At 29.0% G+C, this 19,003-nt stretch overlaps 1 protein-coding gene across 1 annotated transcript; it reads right to left on the minus strand.

Moving 5' to 3' along the window:
- Positions 1–11,508: 11,508 nt before the first annotated feature.
- Positions 11,509–15,329, minus strand: LOC108325475 (putative indole-3-acetic acid-amido synthetase GH3.9). Its single transcript, XM_017558555.2, is given in 5 exon segments — positions 11,509–12,145; positions 13,264–14,084; positions 14,785–14,886; positions 14,991–15,135; positions 15,138–15,329. Coding segments are annotated over 5 exon segments (1,806 nt in total). The 5' UTR covers positions 15,280–15,329; the 3' UTR covers positions 11,509–11,549.
- Positions 15,330–19,003: the final 3,674 nt, after the last annotated feature.

The following is a 19,003-nucleotide window of genomic DNA, read 5'->3' on the forward strand; positions in this document are numbered from 1 at the left end:
AAAATCAATATATATTTTTCCTAAGAATATTGTTTAGAATGACAAGTATAAATATTCGGTATTTCATAAAATATTATATTAATGATCTAAAAAATAAACCATTCTTTATATTAGCCTCTGTGTCTTCTCTGAAGGGAAGTATAATATATATTACATATCCATAATTTGATACATATGACTCTGGAAAATGCATAATGTATACGGACAGTCTAGTCTTGCAGGTTAATGGATTCCTTTTTGGCTAATTGAAAATTGAAAACCTTTTTAATTTTTCCATAAAAAATAATTGATATATTACTACTGAAAAATTATAAAGTTTAGTATTAAAAAATTTCATGATCCAACACCCTATTTTTAACAACTTATTATTAATAAAAAAACATTATAAAATTAATAAAACAAATTAATATATATATTTCCAAAAATAAATAACTATAAAAATAAAATATATATAAAACAAGTTTACAAAATTTCTATGTAGGATAACTATTACAAAGAAAACTACTTATTGTCTTCTACTAGAGATGCATCAACACCTACTTTTATACATGCTTAGTTTACATCAATTATAAACTAAGTATGTATAAAAATAACATAATAAATCATACATACATTTATGCAAACACTTAACATAAAACTCGGTTATCTGGATACATGCCTTTGACATAAGACTTTAATATAGGTATGCATTTGCAGTAGTATTTTTGTTCTACAGAATCACAAACAAGGGATTATCACCCTACCACTTACAAACTTAGTCCCATTTTGCATTTAGGACCAAACAATATTCATAAATTGATTCTACTTTATTTGAGTGTGAATAATTATTAGAGTTTACGATACATTCTTTCTAACTTCCCATATGTTAATGCATATACTAATATCATTACAAAATATTTTTCCACGAAATTCTTTCAACATCGTCATCATTCATATCCACAAAAATACCATCACCTCAATAACTCATCGTAATACTCATAAGCATATATCAAGTCTATTATAAATCTATCTCAAACAGTCAAAGAAAAAAACAAATTCAAACATACACACTGACACTCAAAGATGACACCCAACATTAAACTTCTCACAAAAGGTGGTGCACAACGTTAGTCATGACGCTCAATGCCACTCTTCTTGCAATAAGGTTTCAATGACACTTTCTAGTGCTTAGAGTCCTGAAGTGAAAATGCTCTAAAACTGCAGTACAAGAATGACACTAAGCGGCACCTTACACCGCTCAACGCTAATCCATTCACAAAAGTTAGCGCTCAGTAACACCTTACCCTTCAACACTATATACCAGCTATCACCACTTATATTTTATGTTTTTAAGGGAACTTATGTCTATTTAGTTTATCAAAATCGTATTCCTTTCTTAGTGAATTAGTTGATCAAAATTGTACCACTTGACCAATTGTCCAGATTATAAATATCTTAAACTCAAAAAACTAAGTCCAAACCAGCAAAATTCAAGGATCCAACATTCAAACCACAATTTTAACGTATCATACATACCAACAGATTAATCATTCAATCCATTCACCATACAATCGTATAATCAGAAATTTCAAAGTATTTATAACTTAAAAATAGTGCAATTAGCTTTCCTTACTTGAGAGGCGATGAACTTGCTCTAAAGAATTTCTAGCTCATAAGTTGTTCTAAATATACCTAGGAACAACACAAACATGATCAGGACATATCATTAGAATCATTGATCAATAAATATTCATATAGATGACTAAAAAGATGCATACAAGTGACATAAGACTCACATGCAATAGATAAATGAAAAAGACCAAAAAAAGGGGTTGAAATTCAACTTACACGAAGAAACTAATTGGCCCAAATTGAAGAACTCGTCACAAGGATCAATCCTACCGTGTTGGTTCTTCAATCAAACGAGCAGAAAATGAAAACTCTAAAAAAATGATTTATAAAAAGACCATATATTTTAAAAAAATGAAACTCATTAATAATAAAACTATTTTTATTAAAATCTTTTAATATTAAAATAATTAAGTTTCACTACTTTTAAATCACTTATCACTTCTAAAATATATTTTTTATCACTTCTAAATTATATTTTTTAGTCTTTACATTTATCTTAACATCCATATTACAATCCTAAAGAAAAGAAATGTTAGGATTTATTTCTTTCTTATGATAATCGGAATTAAAAAATTTAATATAAAAAAATATAAACGGTTCTCTCCATATCCATTAGACTTCATGTTAATCTATGACCAACCTTGACTCATACAAATATTGGGTATAACTAGTCAAGGTAAAAATGTTTCTTTTTATTTAAGCCAATGATTTCTACGCCTAGCCTAATATCAATCAGCGGTCATGCATAGCAGGTTGTTTGCATGCCAAACATAATAATATTAAATACATATCCTAAAAGTAAAATGTAAGTACACATATCAATTTAAAAAAAAACTATATGTCATATTAAGTTTAGTGTGAAAATATTAGGATTATTAATTTATTTAGGGTTATTACTTGATTTACTATTCCTTAAAAAATCCACTTGTAATTATGTCATTATTCGATTGTTCAAAGGTGAAATTCATTGGTAGTGTTAATTATTAAGCTCTAATCCTGAAAATGTTGATATCATACTCACGTTTATCATTTATACTAGATCATTTATTGTTTATCTAACAGCCATTAATAACTTTTAAGAAATTTAAATATATTATTATTTCAATTACTTTTAGTTTAATTTTTTATTTTCTTTAAAATATTTTATCTGGATAAAAAGAAGAATTTATTGAATTTTAATTATTTTATTTAAATAAATTATTTAAATTACTACTAAATAATATTGGCTATGATTGAAAAAATTAAATTAAAATAATATTAGTTGAAAAATAATGTCAATGTTTACCCAAAAATCTTGACTAATATTTATTAAGAAATAACTATTTTTATGATGTGTAATCAAAAGTGTAACTTTTTGCTTAATGAAATTATGTATCCTTCAATGAATGTTTTATGGAAGGAGCCCATGATGCTAGTTCAATAAGAAGACTATCTATGTTCTTTAATGTTGTTTGAAACTTTTTTTCTCAACGACATATAGGCTTGTCCAACGAGACAGTATTGGATTAAATTTCTTAAAATTCACCTAATGAGACTTTCTCATTCAGTGAGACAAGTACACGCCTTTTTCTTGGATTTTTATCAATTTCAGTCTTACTCAACCAAGTTTTGACTCGCTCAACAAGTACACTTCTTAGGACTATTTTTTATAAGCTTGTTCAATGAAGAATTACTCATCCAATGAATCAAAACATTGGAGCTCTCTAACTTGTAAATTATGCATTCTCGTTCAACAAGCCATATATTTGCACACCAAGTCTAGATAATTATGGAAGTTAATTATGCTAGGAGTGCACTCCTGACAAATTTATCAAAACTTTTAATCATTTTTACTTGAAACATGCATAATTTTACTTATCAAACAACCTCAGACAAATCCCATCACAACCAATTCACAAATACCATAAGGATAAAACCAATTGTTCAATTTATCATTCTAAAACAGATTTCACTACCCAAATGAATACAATTCATCATCACATCATTCACAATTCATCAATCATTAGTAATCTAATTTAAAACTAGTTTATCTTAATTATTGTAGAAATTCCTTTCTCTATAAATGAACACTGAATCAAAAACTTATCAGGTTGACGTCTCGGCCTCAACTATTATACTGAAACACTAAGAATTCAAAAGAGAAATCATTTTGAGTATATTGAAAGTACATGCATGATAATTCTAGTAATAATTCTAGTAAGATATACCTCACAAAGCTAAAATATCTTTAAAAATATAGTGTTAGTGAACTTACCCTTATTTTAATTAAATTGGATAACTATGAATATATTTGTATAATGATTCCACTAATTGTTTATGATTGCTAAAAGAATGAACACTGAGTCAAAAACTTAAAATAAAATAAAATAAAAATTCAAATTTGTAAAATATAAAATTAATATTAAATCAACACTATCTCTCTAGATTGAATCGATGACATCCCAATTAAAATCGATGATACTTTGATCATTATTAAAATGAAAAGAAAGTACAAAATTAGAACATATATTTAATAGAGTATTTAAAAAATTTCAAATTCTAAAATTAAAAAAAAAAATCTTCAATAAGCAATCAGATTACTCTACTAACTTCCTCGAATATCAAGTCGTTTCAATACCTTGCATATATATTAAAAGGAAATTTGATTTAATTGAAAATTAATATGATCAACCATGAATATGATATAATGTAATTTGCGTTTAATTTTTGTTGAAAAAGTTAGAAGCGTGGATGAAACGCATAGAAGATAAGCAAGCAACATTTGGCAAGATAAACACAGGGAATTATAGTGGATCACATGTCATGCAAACAAATATTGCAACATGCTTTGTCATAAAGAACCAAAACATGACCATACCACATCACCGCATTCCGTAATATCAAATTCTATGGCAAGAACTTCAAAATATGAATCATTAAGAGTAGCTTGCGCCTTTAGCAAAACATAAGTGCATCATAATATATAATCTAATACCTAACTTTCTACCATACATAAAATATCTCCACATAAAGCAACTGTAATTTAAAATACTACACCAAACTATAACTTCCTTCCAACTAAATATTACAATTTAATAAAATTTGAAATATTTTATGATAAGATATGTTATATAGAATTTTTTTAAAAGCAATTGACTTATAAGAGTAAGAGAGTAATTTAGTTAGCTAAAATTAGAAATGTGTTCCTGATATATTATTTGGTAATAAATTTTATATTTAGTGGTAATTATAATGCTTCATTTAAATAATAAAATTAAATTTAATAAATTTGAATTATTTTATTTAGATAAAACATTTTAAAACTAAACTACTTAAAATAAAAACAAGTCAAAGGTAATAGATTTTATTTTTTGTTATCATAAAATTCTTTTGACAAGGTGTTTAAATTTGTTTCATAAGTATAGTTCGTTGAGTCAATTTCTCCACATTTTTGTGCTATTTGTTTACCTAGTTAACTCCAAAAGAATAAAGTGCAACTATTTAATAAGAGTGTGTAAAGGAAACGTTAACACATGTTTTCTTTATTTTTATCTTTAAATTTAGATTAGTGTCATTTGGTTTGAATCCAAACATCATTTAATCAAAATTCAAAATATTCAGGATAAAATTAAGGTATGTAACTTTTAGAGTGTATAATTTTAATATTACATAGTTAAGTTCTATAATAAAAAATATATAAAACTTACATTAATATATATTTTAGAATAAATAATATCATTATAAATATAATGATATGTTATAAAAAAAGTATTCATTAAACAAATGTTATTATTAATTTTAGCATAAATACATATGTTATCGCGTATGTGTGTCTACTTTTTTAAATATTTACAATATTTACCACTATAATAAATGATCGTGTTTGTGTATTTGCATTTTCTAAATTTCTATAATATATTATATATTATATTATGAGTTAATAATATTTATAATTTTATGATAATATATAATTCATACCAAATTTAGATATAATAAATACTTTTAAAAAATAAAAAATAAAAGGTGTTTATAGTTATAGATAAAATAAATTTTAGCTATTGAAATAAAAAAATATTATAGATTATATTGTGAAAATTATTATTTTAAATATGAGTAATTATTTAAATTTGAAGAATAGGTTGATAAAAGAATAAATAATTCTTTTATAATGAATAATTGGATTCAAAAGGTCATCAAAACCATAATTTGAACTTATTCTCAAAATACATCAATTGGGTTCAAATTTAAAACCTAAACTCATTCAAATTAAAACTCTCATACAGATATGACCGTGTTAGTAGGTCGTGTGATTTGACCTTGACTTCTAAAACAATTAATAAAAAAAAAATAATAAACTTTTATAATAACTTGTGAATTATTATTAAAAGTATGGTTTAAATCTTCAGTTGTTTAAAAAATTAAGAATTTTGTGCTGTCCAGATTAGAAATTTCAATTGCATAGATTTTGTTGTTCAGTGCTGGCATCTACACCATGCCACCTGCACACGCACCTCTCTCCTTCCTTTGATTTCTCTTTTGAGTCCATAAATGTAATCATTTTTCTCATCAACACTCTAAATTGGAAATGTAAATTTTCCCAAATTGAGCGTGCCTTTTTATCACAAAAATCGTAAGAGGATCAGATAAAAAAAAAGGTTCATTTCTGAATTCAAACATCACCTCAGTTGCATTTTTTATGACCCTCTTTCTTGCCTTAAAAAACATATATATGATCCCTCCTGTTCATAGTAATTCTTGCAAATTTATAATTTAAAAAAAAAACAATTTTTTCATAAAAAAAAAATTAAAAAAAATGATATCTTAAAAGGTCCTTTAAACGGCTTCTACATTATTTTAGCTCGCTTAGATCTAATTTTAATTTAAAAAGAAAAAAATGTAACTAAAAGAAACATACCGTTTTTAAATTTAAAGACTATAATCCAATTTGATCTTTAAAATGAAAAGTGTCTTATAGTATTGAGGTTTTAAAGAATATAATTTGATATGTAGACACATAACAAAGATAATCATAATATAGCTATTACCAGAAATTCATATAGATAATTAAAAAAAATGAATGTAATCTGAAAAAGACTCATATAACAAAAAAGAAAAAATAAATTAAGAAAGAAAAGCTGAAACTCAACTTATACAAATTGATTGGTCAAAATTAAAGGATTTGTCGTGAGGATGAATCCTATAGTCATGGTCTTTGATCAATAAAAATTGTATATTTTAAGATAATAAAATCTTTTTGTAACAAAGCTATTATACTAAATCATTTTAATATTAAAAATAATTAAGTCTCACTATTTTTAAACTAATATCAATTCTAAATTTTTTTCTAAATCTTTACCTTCTTTAACATGGTTAAATTTTTTTTCTTAATTCCTTTAATTTTTATTAATATTTGATTGTAATTAAATTATCATTTTATTTACTTAAAAATATTATTAAACAACAATACAAAACGAGTTCAAAAATTAGTTGTAATCAACTATTAGATTTATTTTATTAATATTTTACAAATCATAACTAACTTTTTGAATTTTAAAAACTAAATATTTTAACATATGATTTTAATATTTTCATCTATTCATATTGTAAATATAAATCTAACTGTTTATTACACGATATAATTTGATGTTTAAAATGAAAAGTGTCTAATAGTATTGAAGTTTTAAATAATATAATTTGATATTTTACTAACTTCCTTCTATAAGATTATAAAATGTAGTGTACATGTTTTGGAAAACTATTGTTGACATCGCTTTCTCGCCCCCATGAACTTTGGCTTTAATCATTTTGAAGGAGAATTCAAGGGTTCTCCCCGCTGGAAAGTTGGTTAAAACAATGATACTTTAGGTTTCCAAAATTAACAATTGGTTGAAAGGAACAAAGACATGGTCCCGTTTGATGTACCCAATGTATTAGTAGTTTTTTTATGGATAAATTTTAGTTATTAATTTTTATTAGTAAAGAGAGTTAATCTATAATATATATATTTTTTTAACATTTTAAACTAACTTTATATCTCTTAATATTTCAAAGTAACTTTATAATTTTTAAATATTAGTATAGGAGTTGAATTTACAAGTTTTTCCATTTCTTTTTTATTTTTTATCATTAGAGTAATCTTATATCTCTTATCCTACGGATAAGCATGTATCCACGAGAACCCTACCATATCATTTGGGTGTTGGATGCATTGTTCCAACCTCACCACTCATCTTATTTGCCTATTTTGTTTTCTGTTATTTTGGAAAATGCAAATTATTGGTAACATTGCATAGCACTCTGAGTGGTCAGGGAAAGATCAGTGTAAAGATTTTAAGAGCACACCATCCAACAAAACAACAAAACCTTAATCAAACTTATGGAGGGGCCATGAACCATTTTCCAGTATATGTAATGTTTAGAAATTTTGATGATGAATTTGAACGTGCTCTTCTCCTACTCAAACAAAACAAGGGTACTCTATATAGCGTACTCGAGTAAATTCTATATAGGTACTTATGCTACTTTTTAAAAATGATGAAAAAATAAAATCACATGATATTTGTTACTTTTGAAATAGTCAAAATGCATAATACCTATAACAAAGATTAATCTCTTTCTCCCTGGACATTACATTACTTATGATTTGTATTCCGTAAGCAATGCTCTTTTTGGAGCTTTCACAATCCATCATTTCTTTTCAAAAGTTGCCATGCGCATGCTGGGCATTATTATTACAATAAAAAAAGTCTTGGACTTCATATAAAATTTCAAACAAGTGGGACACTTATGCAAAAGCTTCTGTCAATTTGTCAAAATTCAATGTCTCTAGGGTTTAACATTAATACCAATATATATAAGTACTGATTGGTGAACATTAGCTACTGCAGTACATTTTCGACTGCTTTCAAGAACGCATGAGTAATATATTGATTTCTGGACCACGCTAATGATTGATCATATGAAACGTTCGTTAAAATTTGGGTGTAAACCTAAATTTTTTGTAGGATTTAATATTACTTAGTAGTCAAGTAAAAACGAAATATTAGATAAAAATGTTAACTTCGTTTTACAAATCTTGTAAAATAATGTTTGTAATTACTTATATATTATAAACTTGTTTTATTTTTAGTTAATATAAGATATTTAACAAAAGTAATGATAACACTTATAAGTATAAAATGTATTGAATATTAGATAATTTATTATTCAATTTACTTGCACTTAAAGATATACTAATGGGTGATTACTTGTTTGTTTCTTAAAGATATACGATATTTAAAAGATCTTTGTTTTTGTTAACTATAATTTTCAAATTCTAAAACAACATTAATTTCTCATTGTCTATTTATTTGTGTGTGGATGGGTACTGTTAAAATTATAATCACAGAACTTTGTAAGCATTGGATGAAGGAAGAATTAGATAGGGTTTCGAGTATATTTAAAGAAAGGGAATAAAAACAAGAGAGATTTTAAGGGTGAAGATTACTATTCTTTTCGTTGTTTAGTTTGCAAAGGAAAATAATTTTATTATGATATATGCATTTATTTATCTCCTTCACAAAATAGTTTCTGGCTTTTTCTTTTGACATGCCTCTTTTTCCTCTGCTTCTGCAAGGCAAGCACTGAAATTGGAAAATTCTATAGGTATTCTTTTCGATGGAATTTAGCTAAACAAATAATCAAGAATAATATTCAATAAAAAAAAAACACATAAGTTGGTGAATTCGTTTTGTTTTATAACCATCTTAAAATCGATTGAAATGAATTAAAATCGCAAATAAAATATTTTCTAAAACTTATTAGAATTTACCAAAAATGGAAGCATCGATAAAACAATTTAATTCTAACAATAATGTGCTTACACTTATTTTATTTAAATATGTTTGATTTTTTAAATGAACCAAACACAGTATTATATGTAGAAATTTTAAATATAAAGTTTAAAATTAAAGAAAATTGGCATGAAAGAAATGTTTTGAAGAAACTAAATGCTGGAATTAAAATTTGAAACAGTTTGAGATTATGTTAGAATATAAAATTTGAGATTAGGTAGAACTAAAATTTTAAATAGTTTCAACAAAGCAATTATTATGTAAATTAAAATGAAAGTATAAAATAAATAAATGGATAATACCTATAAGTTTAAGTGAAACATGAAGCATAAATATAAAAACCATAGAAAGAGATTAATAAGCATGCAAGAATATAAAGAGTTAAAAGATAGGTGAATAATGTCATGTCTGTATTTGATTAAATAATGTTTAGATTTTTATTTTTTTTCTTTGAAACTGAGAGTTGATATATGATATTTATTGCATGATAAAATTATGATTTTGGTTGCATTAAGAGTTAGTGTTTCACTTATTTGAGAGGTAGAAATAGATAAAAGTGATGGAAACTGGTCGAGACATTCAATCTATATATTTTCAGTACAATAACTTTTTTAATTATGAATTCAAATTTATGGACAGATTCTTTATTTTTAATTTATCAACATATATTTTTGTAAGTAAAAAAAATTTGTTTGTAAAATTTATCGAAAATATTCATGAATAAATTATAAGTTTTATTATTGATAAGATTTCAATTGATAATTTATTATCATAATTATCAACAATAAAATTTGTCGGTGTTATATGTTAATAAATTATAATTTTTATTATCAATTATAATACTTGTCGACGTTTTATTATTATAGATAGATTTGTAATAGTTGATTACTAATGTTGATTACTTAAAAGTTGATTACTAATGAATTTATGCAGGTAAAATTTATCAATAATTATTTTACCAATAAATTTTTTATCATCGAAAAATAAGACGGTGACTTTTAGTTATTACTGATCGAAATTACTATACGTGACTTTCTTGTTATGTTTATTGTTTTTTTGCTATCTTGTTTCAGTATCATAGTTATGCAATAGAATTTGTTTGGCTTCTGTATTAAGTATGACGTTTTATGATGGAAACCCAATACTTATTGATTTTCTTTTAAAATTGGTCACTTAAGTGAGAAAATGTTTTAGCCGTAAAAAGGTTGAAATGATTTTCTTTTCTTTAGAATGAATTATAAAACATAAATCTATAATTTTGAATTTGTGTTTTGTAAGGAGGTTTATTAATGAATAATATAATGATTGGAGTTTTTCATCCAACCAAACAAGTTGGTTTGTTATTTTTTTTTTTAATATTCCTACAGTTATTTTCATTACATTTTTTTATACTTTTAAAAATATTATTAATTATTTTAATTTTCTTAATATTAATTGTTTCTTTTGTTTGTCTTGAGAATCAAAATATACTAGTTTTATCTTTTACAAATAATTTTTTAATTTAAACGTTTTAACATAGTAACAGGTCATTAATTTATAACGTTTGCATTACAATATTATTTATTTGTCTTTATTTTCATCGTTTAAAATATAATAGATAATTGATATTTTAATATTTAAACTTTTACTTATTTAATTATATGAAAAAATTGCCTTTATTACGATGACATGGAGGTAAATTCTGTAATAATACAAATTAGCAAATTTTTTAATAATCTAAATGATAAAATATTACTAATTATTATTATAAATTTTTAATAATAATAACTAGTTTTTAGTTATGAATACTTTTGTCGTAGTGAGTATCTGAGAATTACTTACTCACAGAAGACAATTTTAGCATGGTTGGTGAAAGCCAGCTGTGATATAAAGGAGATGTAATAGTTCTAACAATGTTAGTCGCTCCCTTATTTCCTAATCACGAAACAAAGAAGAAGCTATAGATCTCCGTTGCAGAGTACAGAAGTTGAGTAGTGTTGATTATTCATGACAGAGCATATATATATATATATATATATATATATATATATATATATATATATATATATATATATATATATATATATATATATATATGTAAATGGTTAATCAGGAATGAAAGCCACATGAAATGGAAAGTTACTTCATTCAGCACATCTTGGGGACCCATTTGGGATCTCTAGGGCTGAAGAAGGAAGCAGTAACCTTAGAGTTGAGTAATTTCAGTGCCTTCTTAGATTTGATGCACCTGGGAGTCTTGTACTGATTGATGGAAGCTCCTTGGCTGATAAACAAATCCATCAATGAATCAAATGTTCCTGGCTCCACCACACGTATCTCCAATGGCCCCACCGACTTGTCATGGCTACGGCACCGTCTGTATACGTAGTCCAGTTGCTCTTCCACCGCAATGCAACATTCCTCAAGAACACTTCCGTCAACCACCACTGCGTTCTCATTCTCAGCTTCTGTCTTTATGCCGCAATAAAGAATCTCCCAGTACAATACGTAGTGACCTGGCACCGAAGACGTATCAGGGTAACTGGTGTACTCCACCAAGAGACCATCGTAGGGTTCCAACAACTTCTTGGCCATGGTGACGCTCCTGTGCAGGTCCTCCTCGTTCGTCTTTTCAGTATCCACGCTGATCACTACATTTCTTCTGCAGATGAAACGCACTTGTGGGGCGTTGTTGTGGAATCCCACCACCTGCAGCACGTCACCCACGCGGTATCGATACAGCCCTAGATGTTGGGATCATGGTGGTGTCAAAGCAAAAGTAAATTCAACTTGCATTAATAGATTTAACCAGTGGATGTGTATAATGATGATGATGATGGTAGGAAATGGGTTGCTTCAACTGCTCAAGTACATAACTCACTTTTCTGTACTTAGTACAAATTTGTCTGATACGATACCGATGACAAAGATACATCATCATTTTTACGTCTGAGTGATTTATATTTCAGTAAACCATCTTTTCTGCTAAATAATCATTAAAGAATGAAACTGTTTATGAATATGTTTTAAAGTGTTAAATAATGACCCATGAGAAACAAACATCATAGCTCACAAATTTTTACATCTTATCAACCACTTCACAATCCATTTTTAAGGATATTATGATTATTAAAAAATATTTTTTTCTATTTATAAAAAGAAAGATTATTAGAATAAAATAATAGATGTCAAAATTTATTAGATCTCAAAATATTGTGATGTAGATATACCTTAGTACTTACTTATTTATTTGATCTCAGTTTTGATATATTTTACTTAATTAGTATCTATAGATTGATTTAAAAGGTTTTTTTTATCTACAAAATTATCCAGTTTAATTTTTTTAATAGTTAATTAATTTCCTATAATTTTTTTATTTAGAATTTATTTGAAAATAAAAGTAAATGTTTTAGTGATAAAGTTGATGATTTGCTTATTTATATTTTGGATTCTTACAGGTAGACAAACTTTTATCAAAGAATAACGAGGAACCCACATAATGATTAATATTTTATAAAGCTTAATATAAAAAATGCATTTTATAGTTATGCATATATACAATAAAATCAATCAGTTGTTTGTATATAATTTTATATAAAAATTATCTACTCATTTATAAGTCTCGCCACATATATACCCAAAGGCTGCTTTAATTCCAATTGTTACACCAAGACAGAAAATTAGTGTGTTCAAGTACATATCATTAGAAAAAACAAACGATTGTGTTACTTAAACTTCTTTAACTATTTCGATTATATGACACTTACAAGGAAAACAAAATTCTTGTGTGTGTGTGTGAACATGTGATTAGGATGCATGCATGAACTGGATAAGAAATGGATGAATTAATCTGGGAACTCACCAGCGAAGGTAGTGACCACGGGCTCATAGAAGCAACCGAGCTTGACATGTACCAAATCCACGAGCTTATCATTTGGAACATCACCTTCATCAAAGTCCATCAACAGTGTCCCGTTATGTCCGAGAGGAAGGAACTCAAAGTAGCCCATGTTAGGCAAGAGGGTAAAAGCAACATCCGCAGGATCACACAGAGGTTTCAGATTAACCCCAAAGTAGCACTCAGATGAAGCATACATGGTACAAACCAAAGGCAACTTCCCATCACTGTAATGCTTAAGAGCAGGAACATACTGAGCCATTGACCCTGTCACCACAGCCTCTATGTACTTCGCCTTAGGCCAAAGCTGGCACAGAATTCCCTTCCAAGAATTTTGGCTACAGATTCTTGTGATCTCATCGGCCAGACAAGGGTCAGGGGTTGAAAGCACTGTGGACATGCATGACCGACATGAAGGGTCTGTTATGAAGGAACTCAGTTTCCCACTGCGTATGTCCTCACATAGCTGCCTCCAGTTTCGTTCTAAGAAGGAAATGGCTCGAAGAAATGCAGAGGCAAAGACGGCACCGAGCCTTAGCACCTGGCGCCGGTGGACCAAACCTGCTAGAAGCTGGCAATGCATGCTTTGGTTGCTGTCATTGCACAGAATGGTTTGGTCAGGGCTCGTGAAATCGTTCCAGGGATCGTGTGTGCGGCACTTGAAGTGCTTGCTCTTGTAGTAGCTTGTTAACACTGTCCTTGCAGGTAAGCCACAAGGAGTAGACATTTCTGCTTTTACGAAGAACAGATACATCGCCTTGCCCTCGTCAAGATCAGGAACGTACCTACGATTCATTGTTAACTATGGTCAACTTGGAGGTATGGTTGGGAAAATGGTTATGAAATACTCAGTATGCAGCAGTCAATAAAAAGACATGTTCATATGTACAATGTTTCCTTTACCATATATTATATTCTGATACTATAAGGTACTAGGTAGTACAAATTTAACAGACTGGTATGTTTTTGGACTTTCTCGTATTGGCCATGGTATATGGTAATCAGGTCTGTCAAGATGCATCAATGATCCCTTTTGAAAATATGCATAAATGAAATACAAGTCAAGATGCACTAGCCAGTTAGCATGCACCATATATCATCAAGCAAAAGAATACTTATTTTAAAAAAATAATATAAACGTAACCTATGCATGGTAATGGGCCCTCCACCTTCCTACTCTAATGAATAGTTGTCACGTCATATCTTTTTCATCTTATCTTTTTTCATTTGGCCATATACTTAGAATGGAGAATCATAACCCAAGCGTGATGACATCAAACACAGCAAACACTCAAGTTGATAAGCAAGAAAGTTAATCATTCTAAGCTTCAGCCATGTTGGAATTCGAGGCAACTGCTGATGAACATTGAAGTATTAATTCAAAATGCAACAAAAAGGGTATGACTAGTAAAATGTCTACGTGCATAATCAAGGGCAAGAAATAAAAAGATGTGGCGATGTTACAGTTATCTATTGTATATTAACTGATTCATGATTGGCATGGTAAGATTGTACACGAAGGTACGGCGTTCTAGATCTTCTGCAATTGATGGCATTATTTTAGGCTCTCCACCTGAAGTCCCTGAACTGCACATGCCATAATATATGATTAAGATTTTACATAAAATACAAGAAGAAACTTATGATAAAAGAATGAAATAATAAGAAAATAGTAGCAATAGAAGAGTTACCTGCATAACATTTCTGTTATTTGGTGACCAGTGATGAGAGAAGAGTCCTCCCCATTTGCAATTCTCTGGATATATGGGAAGATTCTTTCATAAGTGGTGACTGGAACGTACCTCTTAAACTCTGTTATATTTTTTCCCCCCTCATAAACTTATGCAGATACTCCGTTTCTCTATTATGAGTTAAGATCTGTTTCAAAAGGCTTTCCTGAACTTCAGAAGCCTTCATTGTAAGCCTCTCTATCTCCTTCAGTGCTTCCTCACCTTTGTACTCTAATTTCTTTCCATCCATGGTCACAGAAAGGAACAGAAGAACTAATAACACAAGAGTAGAGTATAACACTTAATGTTCACTTGGTGTGAAATGCATTTAGTGTGTTTAATTATTTATAGATAAGTATGTATATTATAGCATAAAGTTTCTTTGGCGCTTATTGTTGTGTTATTTTTCAATAAAAACGTTTTTATATTATTTTTTGGTCACTTTATCCAAAATTTAGGTAAAAAAATAATACAGGTATTTTTTTATTGGTGTATGATATATTAAGTACCTTGAAACTTTTTTTTGCAAGTTTTGTCCTATTATTTATATGGCCAGATACAGCTCTTCTTAAAAAAATCTTCTCTTTTCTTTATTTATTCTTTCTTAATTTATCTTTACATCAGTGCAACCCCATTGGAAACAATTAATGTCGATGCCATGTGGTCCCCATAGCTACATTTACTTGGTTTCAGCTTAATGATTTCAGAACTGAGGTTCTACCAAAATAAATTTTTGGGTACATTCTACGGAAACAATCATGAAAAATGTTGCATAATAGATAGCACAGCTTCCAAAAGCTTAGCTGTGCTAAACAACAATGAGAATTAGACAGAGCAGCACATGACCTGAAAATTTTATGGTTTTATGATTATGACGGCCCCCCTCATCACTCGTTTCCATTGGTGTGTGAAAAAAACATCTTACACATTGTACTGTTGTCCTCCAAGATGTTCCATGTTAGTTAGATAAGATTAAACATGTTAGCTTGTTCAATGGAATAATTTAATTGGTACAGTATCAGAAGGGATACCAACAACTATGTCAGGGACTTTTGTAACTTTGCATATTTTGAGTGAAAGACAAATACAATAGAAAGAATAAGCTAAAGCACAAGGAAGCAGTATTCTAATTTCTGAATAATCCACAGGACAAGGATGCGAGGTTCGATTCTGTAGCTTTGATACTGCATTGGTGGTTAAACAAGGAAGTTATTATGTCTATTCTTCAGATTTGCTGGCAGGAACATCAGACACCGAAGATGGTGGTATGTATGTGTAACAAAGTATCTGGTTCTAGTTCATGATTGGACATGTATATATTCTTCTCTGCACTTTTATATTTGATATATTCGTGTTCTCTCCGTGTTTTGGAATTGAACATGTTGGTCTACCAGAACTTAAAGCCAATAAGTAATTTCTTTCCATAACTAAGCCAGTATTTAACTGGAAGCTAGTCCTAAAAATATGGTTTAGGCAAAATTAGTTGCAAGCATCAAGAGATCATTGATAGCGTCCATTGATTAAAAAAATAAAACAAAGTAAAAAAAAGTTATATATTCTTGATAGCTTACAAAGATAGAGTGAAATGTAAGATCTGTTGTGGGTGGATTGAACACGAGAAAGAAAAATGTAGCAGGAGAGGAAACCTAGCCGACTAGAATTGAATTGAGCAGGCACATATCCTTATCCAGAAGAAGGAGAACAACTAGTGTCACTGTCGAAGATGTGATGAAGGAAAAGTATGACAACCCTCTTTGCATATCATATCAATGCCTTTACTGAGGTTGCTTGGTTTGCTTAATGAATGTGAAGGTGGTGTCCTTGCTATCTACATGAAATTTGTAGTGGTGAGGTGGTAAAACTTGTTTGCTATTTCTAGGAAGTAGTGATGGTGAAAGGGAAAATGGTTTTTGCATGAGTGACTAGGTGAGCACATCTTCAGGATTTGTGTGTCCTCCAAAAACTTGTTAGAAATAATATTGTATTTGACAAGTTGAATGCAAGATGAAAACAATCCGTAACCTGATGAGTAGGTTAGCATTTGTCCACAACTAGCTTAGTGGATGTAACCTTTAAGAGAGAGTGATGGAAGGGTAACATGTGCCAAATGAGGAGTGTGGATTACATATGGGTGTCATGTGACGTATACCATACTTAATATGTGATACATATATGTTTACTCCTACCTCTATCATGGAAGGTGTCTCATATTGTTGCTAAAACATAGAATGCTACGCTATGTCTTTAACATCTATGACTATTAGTATGACTATCACTGTGAATCAACTCACCCTTCTTCTCAAGTATGTTCTTAGTGGAATTCATTATTTGCAATGAAATACTGTGAAAATACATCTCTACCCTTGATGGCATGCCTCTAGCCAAAAGACCTACAACCAAATATATGTCCAGGAGGATACAAGAAGACTGGACCTCCTCTTAACTAACAAGTCCAAACTAAAGTTCACATATGAACTAAGAAGGAAGACTTTTAGCCAAAGACTCTTGTATTTGTAAATATTAGACTAGGACTTATTTTTGGACTTTGTATTCTAATGCAGTAGTATAACGTTCTCTTTGGGTCATATATTTGGATTATGATGTGCTTGTGGGCTTAGAAGATGTTTTTGGATTAGGAAGAGATGGGCTCACCACTGCAGTAAAGGAAAATGATAGCGGTTATTTTCGTCTATATACAGCGGTTGACAAATCGAGGTATATATATACACAATTGATAAGTGTGAAAAAGAGTTGTTTTTACACTTATAAATGAGCTCAATCTTGTAATTATTCATGTTGTTCCTCAGTGAAAAGTTATAATAGGGAGTAAATTGTTATGTAAAATATTGTACAGGAAAGGGTGTATTATTTGGATTATATCAGCCAATTCTCGCTCAGTGAAGCCAAAATTGGTAGAGCCAGCAGGAAGAAATTTGCATAGCACACCATCACCTGTGCGCTAAGCGAATAGCACCAGTTAAAGAAGCAACAATTTGAAAATTCGCAGAGCGCACAAATGCTTTTGCGCTGATCGAATTAATTAAGTTAAGTGGCTTAAAAAGACGTGACAGAAAGGCAAAAAGGATCTTCTGACACGAAAAACACGAAAAAGCTCTACAAGACTTCAGGAAATGATCAGGAGACATTTTCAGACATCAAGACTTCACTTTCTGCAAGGAATTGTTGTAAAGAGTACGTTTGAGATGTCTAGGATAGGCTCAATTTTTTGTTCATTGGAATTGGTTGTATGACGATACATTAATGTAAATTTCTTGTGCAATATATGTTTTTGTTCTTGTTTTTTTCTTGACTTGCTTTTGATTATACGAAAGTATAATTCTCTTTAAAAGTTCTTTTGTACTAGGAAGTATTTTTAGAACCAGAAACGTAAGAAAAGAAACTAAAAGTATCTACGCTAAGAATAACTTCTGTGCTTTTGGTCATTCTCAACATCTGAATTTAATGCAAAATTATCTGCTGAATTAATTAAGGAATTAATAATTTAATAGATAATTTTAGAACTTGTTTTAAGGAATTAAACCAAGATACTCTTATGTGAATGCTTGAAGAGAGAATGTATGTTGTCTAGGATTTTACTGTAATGTTCGTCAAAGACCAATTCCAGTGATATTTTATCGTATTTTTCAATCTTAATTTTTTTTACGTTGTTAATTTCATGCTAATTTCCAAATTGAAATCACAAATGTTATCATCAGTAATTGATCTCAATAAATAATTTTAATTGAATAACGTGACTCAAATTCTCTTGGGAGAACGATACTCTTAACTAGGGATGATAATATTACCCGCGGGCATGGGTATCCGCGGGTAAAATCCGTGACGGGTAGTAACTATCCGCGGATATTTACCACCCGCAAGTAACGGGTATTTTAATACCCGCTTCTAAACGGGTCGGGTACGGGTAGTATACTACCCGCCCCGCAGGTACCCGCTACCCGCGAAAAATTAAAAAA

Source organism: Vigna angularis, chromosome 3 (assembly GCF_016808095.1).
Source record: "Vigna angularis cultivar LongXiaoDou No.4 chromosome 3, ASM1680809v1, whole genome shotgun sequence".
Lineage (NCBI taxonomy): Eukaryota > Viridiplantae > Streptophyta > Magnoliopsida > Fabales > Fabaceae > Vigna > Vigna angularis.